Here is a 9,224-nt window from a genome sequence, read left to right on the forward strand (position 1 = left end):
ATCTCACTGTACCGTTTCCACTACTATGAAAATACGATCAAATTTAAAAACAAAATGGCACTCACAATTACCACGATGGTAGAGGTACCACATGTTTTGCAGCCATATATCACCATGAAGAAGTTATGAACAAAATATTTTACGCATACAGTGACATACAACTGGAGTGGAATGATATTAAAAAAATCAAAGTTCGTCAGTTCTTCCGTGGGTGATGTGGGCATTGTTCCCAGGTTGCAGTATTTTAATTACCTGTCATTAGATGATGATGATGATGATTGGTTTGAGGGGCACTCAACTACGTTGTCATCAGTGCCCATACACATTCCCAATCTAGCCATTTCCATGAATGACGATGGAATGGTGAGGACAACACAAACACCCAGTTCCCGGGCAGAGAAAAACCACAACCTGGCCGGGAATCGAACCCGGGACCCAGAGGTAGCCTGTCAGATGATCAAGTAGAAGAGAATTTCTCATACTTGCGTCCTCTCTTTCAGTGTGAGGGTGAAGTAACACTAAACAAATTATTAAACATTTCACTGTCCATCCACAGAATGTTGATGTAATCATCAGAGACCGAGTGAAACATTTCTGTTAACAGGTTTCCAATTGTATATTTCTCATTTTAAACCATTCCCAGGACCAGTGTCTCATTTTGTTTTTCTTTACACAAAGTGCCAGAGGCAATGTTAGAGATGCTTTATGTGCATTTGCAGCCATTCCCAATAGTGCCAAAATACAGCATACACAGAAAGTGTCTGCTTCAAAAGTAAGGTTAAATTGACCTGCTATCTTGACAGGCAAGTTTGCTCATTTAGGAGGGACTTAACAAGTTTTAAATAGTTTCATTGCACATTTGAAGAAAATTAGCGTAATCAGGTTCTGAGAGCAATATTTCCTGTAGTATATTTTCTTTTTTCTTTCTTCTTCTTCTTCTTCTTCTTTAAACAGTGTTCCAGTCAAGGGCAGGACTGCTTTGTTTGCATTTGTGGCCATACTCACTACTCTCAAAATGCACAAACACAAAAAGCATCTAGGTCATTCCACGTTAAAGAGACTTTGTGACAAAAAAATTAAAATGACAATATTACAAATACAACCTTAAAAATGCCAAGTTAAAAGTACATTTGTTCATTGCAAAATAATCATGAATATGAAAAAATTAAATTTCTACCTTCACTGAGTGTTTAAAGTGCACTACTCTATGGCACCACAGAGAGGTATGTTTTATGCTATTTCCAGATGAGTATTAGTTGTGTTATCTATGGCTGATTGTTCTATTGTTGCAAAGAATATTGAAGTCAACATTGTTGTAGCTCATAATAATTCGTTTTGTTGTGATGAGCTAATTGCATTTCTTTATTTTGTTAGTTTTATAATATATGTGCAGCTTGTAACACCCGTAACAAAAAAGACACAAAAGTTTAATTTGTAATCTAGTAAATTTGTTCTGTACAATGCCTTTCTGTAAAAGTGAGGTTATGCACATGTTTTACAATATCATACCATTACATGGCATTTTGGAATCTTATTTAACACTCTTAGAGCTGTTACGGGTGTTACTAATTTTTGTTTCGGGTGTTACTTAACACATGCGTAACACCCGTAACTTGATTTGGAAGGTTTAATGCCACCTTCATCTCTAGTAGGCCTAGGCCCTGCATTTAAATTATAACCAAAGGGTACTTCCAATAAGCCCCAGTAAAAAATCTGCTGTTATTAAAAAGATAGTTTCCGATATAATTGGCTCTGAAACTTTCATATGTTATACAAAACATTCCAGAACTCCAGTCTTAAGTGAAGAGGAAAAACTAAAAATTCACGAGTTCTTCACTAGGGACAACATAAGCCGCCAAGCTCCTGGGCATAAAGATCTTGTAACTGTATGAAAAAGGGAGAATGAAAACAGAAATTCCAAAAGTGTCGCTTACTTCTGACTGTAGGAGAGGTTTACGAGGAATTCAAAAAAAACTCCATCCAGATATTTCTGTAGGAAAGTCCAAGTTTTATTCACTGCGACCACCTTTTGTTCTCCTATCATCATATACACCACATAATGTATGTATGTGTAAGTACCACTACAATTTCATAAGCATACTTGAGTCTTTGAGCAAAGCTGTTCCATCTGTTCCAAGCAATCACAAGGAATTATTGAACGAATTAAGTTGTAATTCACAGAACGAAGACTGTGTTTTAGGGTCATGCCAGGAATGTCAAATTAAATTGAGCAAATTTATCCCAGAAGACTTTGACTTAACTAAAAAAATTGTCTGGAAGCAATGGGAAAACGATGCGAAACATCGTCCTTGTCTTAGTGAAAATTCAGGGAGCTGCGATTATGCCTTAGCATCACTGGTTGACAAATTGCCTCAGTTTAAAAAAACATTGCTACGTGAAGATAAAGCAGAGTGATTTCTTCCAAGGAAAGAAAAACAGCCTTGGCGTTGAAGAATGTGTTCTTCAACTGGACTTTGCAGATAATTATGCGCTAATTTCACAAGATGAGGTACAGAGTGCACAATGGGCGCATTCACAAGTAACTATTTGCACTTTCTGCATTTGGTTTGCAAATCATGAAGTCAGGTCCTATGCAGTCACCAGTAACGACCTTTCACACACAATATATTGTGTATGGACTTTTCTTAAAACTGTTATAATGGAGATTAGAAAAGCTTTTCCTAAAGTTAAAAGAATTTTTATATTTTCTGCCAACTGTGCTGGGCAGTTCAAAAATAAATATACTTCGTCCAATCTATGTTATTTTGAGAGAGACTTTGGATTGCCAGTTAAGTGGAACTTTTTTGCCAGTTCACATGGTAAAGGAGCCATGGATGGCATTGGAGGTGCACTGAAGAGGAGCGTGTGGACAGCTGTTAGATCTAGGAAAGTTATTATTAATAACACAATTGACTTTTATGACTACACTCTGAAGAATTTTTCTAAAATTAAGGTACTATGGGTTGATAAGATAACAGTGGAGCACAACATTCCTATTTTGGATGAAAGGTGGAAAAATTTACAAGCGTTTCCTCAAATCCAGGGCTGCCATCGATTTGCTGGTTTCAAAAACAGCAGAGTCATTAATGACAAGGGTGTCAGTATTTATCACTGAGGAGGCCAAAACTAAAACATTAGGCCTACATGCAAAAAGATGCATAAACTTCTATGAAGTGTGCAGTTCTGATGATTCTGATCAGGAGACTGTTTCACTATCTGAATCACAAGACAATATTGGAAGTGCTTGAGAGTTAAGCCTAAATAATAAAATTGAAAAGTCTGATTTAAAATTTGGGTTATTTGTCTTGGTTGACATTCCAAGTGACTAAAAGTAGCCAACCCTATCCAAAATTCGATACCGTTACTTGGGAATCTGCCAGAGTGAGGTTGCTGAAGAGGAGGATGTGAAAATAATGCTTCTGAAGTCAATAGGAAAAAGTAAAACACCTTTTAAACTAGATGAAACTGATATTTGTTTTGTGAAATTCAGTCAAGTACTACCTAAGGTAACAACACCAGAAATCAAACAGCAAGGTAATCGTTTGTACTATGAGTTCAATTTTGAGTTGGATGTTACTGAAAAAGATTATTAAATGAAGTTTTTAAACCTATCAATAATAATAAGAAAACACTTTTGTCATAAATTTATTAGGCCTACAAAATGAGGTAAATGTTAAGTAAGTAACAATATCTTGGCCTAGTTGTACTTAAATAAACTACAATAGGCCTACTTTTCTTTTTATGCAATTGTAAGAGGTAGATTTATTTCTTCAAGAATCAAATCTGATGCATCTATGTAACACCCTTAACATTTAATGTAACACCCGTAACAGCAAAAAATATATATATATATATATATATATAGAGTTATGATGTCCAAAAAAATAAAAATTTATATTTCAGAATAAAATTTGGGGCAATACCTCTAAAAGTTGTTTTACGAGAATAAAAGCTTCATCAAGTTTGGAGAAATTAGAGAATTCGCTAACTCATAACAGGGGCCAGGTCTACTTTTGGTAACACCCGTAACACTACTTTTTTGATTAATAACCAGGAGAACAATAAAACAATTCCAGTATCAACATTTCTAACATGAATTATAATTTAAGCCTTAAAAGTTTTCAATATTAAATTCAATAAATATTTTTTCTTACATTATCTTTCCTGGTTTTAAGGTGTGTACATGTAACACTCGTAACTATGGAATTGCCCATCTGCTTCAAAGTGGGGTTAAACTGAAAAACATTGTTTGCATGTGTACAGGCTTGCTTGCCAAAGCTGTGGCTAGATAAGAGCGATGTGCACAAAAGATAAAGTTCAGTTCACACTGGGCTTCATGGAACATCAACAGAATGGTATGACACCATCAAGAATTTTTGGGAAGAAAGTTTTGATAATGATGTCAGTTAAAATCAGAAGTCAGTCTATTTTCACCACACTCAGTCATGTTATAGAAGTGGATTGTGTGTTCTCTTAATCTTTATTTTATTGTTTGCTTACCTCAGTTTTCATTACACATTGAGAACATTGCACAAGAACTTTGATATTTTTTGTAAGAATGGACACTTAGGCATATCTTAAATCAAAAAATGATTTAGGTTTTACAGGAACTGGACAAACAAAATGGCTACATTAATAGATGAAATAGTTTTCACTAAAAAGCTACTTAACAGTGAAAGAGTCACCTCATATCACACTGGTCATGACTGTTTAAAATGAAAGAACAGAGACAGTAAAATACTAGGAAACTAAACCATAAATAAAATTATTTTTTTTCCCTTCATGTATGAGGAAAACAGAAAGTAAACAGACAATACATATTGCCTTCTGAATATGGTTTGACATGTTTGTATGTATATATAATAATGTTAATTTTTTAATATTTATAACAACACTTTTCTCTTTCTTTCAATTTCAGTAGTGAGGAAAAGCATAAAACCTATGTCACCAACATCTATTATATATTTTGCTTTGGTCATTAATAAACTCTATCACTTGATTGATGAAGTCGTCCATTTTTAATGTATGTGACCATCCAGATTTGGCATGTAGTAATTCCATGGAAAGGTCTTGCTCGCTAAATACTCTATTTATGACATGTTTTGAGTAACTGTAAGATAAAATATTCTTAGGATAGCTCATACAAGAGAGTAATCAAGAAAAAGTACTATCTCATGTGCAACTGCCATAGACATATTTGCAAAAGCTAACTGGTGCTTAAACTGGTTGCACAATAAATAAATATATTTTAAGAACAGATAATGAAAATGTCATTTCTCTATTACATAGGCCTAAAATGTGTCTTGTAAAACCAACAACAGAAAAAAATATCCCAATGATAGGTTGCAGCACTTCACCATACATCAATTCCATGGTAAAAGCGACATAGTGGGCCCCTCCTTGCAGTCATCGTACTTTATCTACAAAATATGTACACGATAGGATTAAAAATACTGGCCGGAGACTTCTATATTATTTAATGTAGGCTAAGTTTTTTGAATGTACCTAGCGGTTTTAGTTTTTATGACGAAAATCACGGAAAGAATTTTAATACTACTGGTCAGTCTTAATTTGAAATTCACATTCCATGGCTTCGCCAACTCTCAACCAAATATCACCTTCCAACCTAGGCTCGGTCTAAGTTACGGATCAGTCCATCACCACAATCGAGACTACAGTGAGGGAGGGCAACAGTCCAATATCACACTCCCGCCGAAATCACCAAGCAGAATGTGGTATAGTATCAATGAAGTTATGCCTGAAGAGACTGGTTCATTGGAAAACTGAACGAACGTAAAGACGAAATCTTAGTTGTGAAGACGTACCGTTCTTTAGCGTAGCCTAAAGTTCTACATAGGAAGAACATGATGACAGTTTATGCTTACATAATGAATGAGTAGTACTAATTGCCACTAACAGTAGTTTACAGTAACTTAACATCAGTAGGCATACAAAAAGCTATAAACAATAGAGCACAGTAGTGTGGAAAGTGTGCATCGTTATTTGGGACGTCGTATATCTTGCATTGCTCTGGACTTCGAAAAATTCTTCTACACACTTAGCATTGTACACAGTGTAAACCACTAACCTCGCTCCATGTTAATAATATACACCAACAAAATTCAGTTTTCTCTACGTATAATCAAAACCATCAATAAACACCTTCGCGCGTTACTTTAAAATCTGAACAAAGAATCATGGAAAAGTCGAAGATATGATGTTTTTTTTTTAATCACCAACGAATCGAAGACAAAACTCAGGGAAAACTCAGCCGAATGTAGAAACGCAGAAAAAGAACTTTCTTCGAAATTGTTCATAAATTCAAATTGTACAGAAACCACCACGACTACAAGATACGAAACAATTGTATTTCTTACGTACTGAAATCTTTCTGCAGTGCCTACTAAGCACAAAGCAAGCTTTTGTATACCTCTAGGAATGTAATTACTTAAGTTTTCGATGAGTCTTTATAGAATAATTTAGGACAAAATTTATACAAATCCATTTCGATAACACGAATTTGCTTATATATCTTTGGAAGAACTATTGATAAATAGTGTACACTGTACTGTACTCAGTAATGTGTTGTTGCAGGTGCAAAGCTGCAAACAGTCATGGCGGAGCTAGTGTTAGATTCGAATATAAGATTTTGGGTATTTCTGCCGATCGTTGTTATCACGTTTTTGTTTGGTGTATTGAGGCACTATGTTTCTATTCTTTTGGCGTCTCAAAAGAAACCGGAGCTCCAGCAAGTTCAGGACAGTCAAGTTATGATACGAGCACGACTTTTGAGAGAAAACGGAAAATATTTGCCGAAGCAGTCGTTCCTCATGCGACGGCACTTTTTCAACAACGAAGAAACTGGTTACTTCAAAACTCAAAAGCGAGCTCCTGTGTCACAAAATCCGATGACTGATCCCAGCATGATGACAGACATGCTTAAGGGCAATATAACCAATGTAATTCCAATGATAATGATTGGCGGTTGGATAAATTTAATGTTCTCAGGATTTGTCACTACCAAGGTACCATTTCCACTGACACTGCGTTTCAAGCCAATGTTGCAGAGAGGTATAGAGCTTGTCAGTTTAGACGCATCATGGGTTTCATCAGCTTCGTGGTATTTTCTGAATGTTTTTGGACTGCGGAGCATTTACACTTTAGTACTCGGCGAAAACAACGCAGCCGATCAAGCACGCCACCTTCAAGATCAGATGTCGGGTGCTGCAATGGCAATGCCGCCAGATCCGAAAGGAGCCTTCAAAGCTGAATGGGAAGCACTGGAAATTTGTGAACATCACTGGGCTTTAAGCAACATAGAGAATGATCTTGTAGAGAGTGTTACGTACGGAGAAAGTGATTCGTGACCTATGCGCTGGCGACAACGGAGGTGCAGAATAATAATGATAGTTAAAGACAAGTTTTCATAGCACCGCGGATGTACATGAACACTGCAGTATTTGTTAATTTTATTTTCCAAAAAGTTTTATGAAAATATACCAGTGTGTAGTAAATTATTGTTGTTAGTGTTGTACAGACATTCCTTTGAAATACACATTGATGTTAATGAATTTGTAAATCGTTGCTTTTGTTTCCTTGACAGCTTAAATTGTCCACAACCTCAAGTAAATTAGACTACAGCAAAGAAACAGCTCGTTTGTGGCAAAATAATGTAACAATTTGGTTGGACCTTTTTCTCCTTCAAAATTAAAGAAAGCAAAAAGTGCTTCTCAGATACAAGTGTTCATTTGATTTGTAAAGTTTTCAAAATCATTAATATGTTTTATTCCTGCCACTCAGTTGACCTCATGAGGGTGAATTCATAACTGAAATAGCCTGCATTCCTATGCACTATACTCCATTTTCAGTGTTCTGTCACACTCATGCACCATTAGCTCAAGAACTTCTACAACACTAATTGTTGTAAGTAAGAGAGAGAAACCTTCATACGAATCTTTTGTACTCGTTTATTCAGTTTTTTGACGATGTTCAGAGTTAACTTAATTCTGTCAGAGAAAGCAGTAGTATTATCAGAGCAATTGACATGAATGTTACTGATGCACAAAATGTGATTGTAATTATTACTAAGCACATCACAAACAAAAAAGTGTAATTCCCAGTATCAAGTAAGTACACCATAAATTGATTAGTGAATTTGCTTTTATTTTTTTATATGAAAATGGAGATCACAGCTTTTGTATACATATACAATGAGATGAGTCATTCTGGGGTGGGGTGAGGGCGGTGGGTTAAGAGCCCAACTCTCTTATTGTTTCTCAGTTCCGCTCTCTTAAAGGATTCTCTACACTGGAAGCCATATTCCTGGCAGAGCTAAGAAACAATCTTGTTGGCATAATCGGTGATCTTACTAATGGGCCACAAAATTCTATTTGGCAGACTAAAATGTGACGTCACTCTTGCATGGGTGGAATCTTATCTTTATCAAAGGGAGTAGTGGGCCACATTAACAACCTGCATCAGTGGAATAAGGTTTAAACAGTATGGTAAAAGAAAGTATGAAGGGCTATAATGTTCAATAAGGGGTCTGCTCTTATTCCTAACCTACAGAAAGACTTTGAAACATGGTTTAAAAGTGTGGCCGGCTGCAGTGGCCGAGCGGTTCTAGGTGCTTCAGTCCGGAACCACGCAACTGCTACGGTTGCAGGTTCGAATCCTGCCTCGGGCATGGATGTGTGTGATGTCCTTAGGTTAGTTAGGTTTAAGTAGTTATAAGTTCTAGGGGACTGATGACCTCAGATGTTAAGTCCCATAGTGCTCAGAGCAATTTGAACAATTTTTTTAAAGTGTGATATTGGCTGTTTGCACTAACATGCTAATCAAGAGAACAAACTTAGCCATACCACACTCAGCACAAATAGCTGAACATCCAAAATCTGATGCTTTCTAATATTGTATGCTGTTTTCACCCTTCTACATTTTTCGGACACTTTAATCATATTAATCTGGTGCAACATTGAGCTCAAGATCATGTACTGACAGTGACAGCAGAACATGAAGATTGGTCAGTGTTTCCTGCAGTGCACAAGTAAGGCTGTTGTATGATGGACTTGTGAACAAGATACCAGTCGTGTTAGGTCTGTGCGACTGAAATTACATATTTGTAACAATCTGGAGAATGCTGTCTTCTCTCTCCACATCAGATACAGTAATACAATTAAAAAAAGGCAGCATGGAGCTCATCTCCTTTAAGACACAATGCTTTA

The 9,224-nt window shown here is 36.1% G+C and overlaps 2 protein-coding genes across 5 annotated transcripts in view; one reads left to right on the forward strand and one right to left on the reverse strand.

The window, feature by feature from the left end:
• The window catches only part of LOC124804764, a 130,885-nt gene extending 124,679 nt beyond the window's left edge, over nucleotides 1–6,206 (reverse strand). For 2 of the 4 annotated variants that reach the window (XM_047265077.1, XM_047265075.1), the window contains exon 1: nucleotides 6,089–6,193. In XM_047265077.1, coding sequence (XP_047121033.1) covers nucleotides 6,089–6,098 — 10 coding nt within the window. In that variant the 5' untranslated portion in view covers nucleotides 6,099–6,193. Of the gene's footprint in view, nucleotides 1–5,825; nucleotides 6,061–6,088 lie in introns of those variants that run through there. The other 2 variants (XM_047265078.1, XM_047265079.1) reach the window with 2 other exon arrangements.
• A 296-nt stretch (nucleotides 6,207–6,502) lies between these two features.
• On the forward strand, nucleotides 6,503–7,571 carry LOC124804765 (ER membrane protein complex subunit 3). The gene has a single exon (XM_047265080.1). The coding sequence runs from the start codon at nucleotides 6,615–6,617 to the stop codon at nucleotides 7,365–7,367; it is 753 nt and encodes a 250-aa protein (XP_047121036.1). The 5' UTR covers nucleotides 6,503–6,614; the 3' UTR covers nucleotides 7,368–7,571.
• The last annotated feature ends 1,653 nt before the right edge of the window (nucleotides 7,572–9,224 follow it).

The sequence above is a fragment of the Schistocerca piceifrons genome, chromosome 7 (genome assembly GCF_021461385.2).
Source record: "Schistocerca piceifrons isolate TAMUIC-IGC-003096 chromosome 7, iqSchPice1.1, whole genome shotgun sequence".
NCBI lineage: Eukaryota > Metazoa > Arthropoda > Insecta > Orthoptera > Acrididae > Schistocerca > Schistocerca piceifrons.

Excerpts from the sequence above, each read along its gene's own strand:
- LOC124804765 (XM_047265080.1), top strand. The coding sequence starts at position 6,615 with ATGGCGGAGCTAGTGTTAGATTCGAATATAAGATTTTGGGTATTTCTG.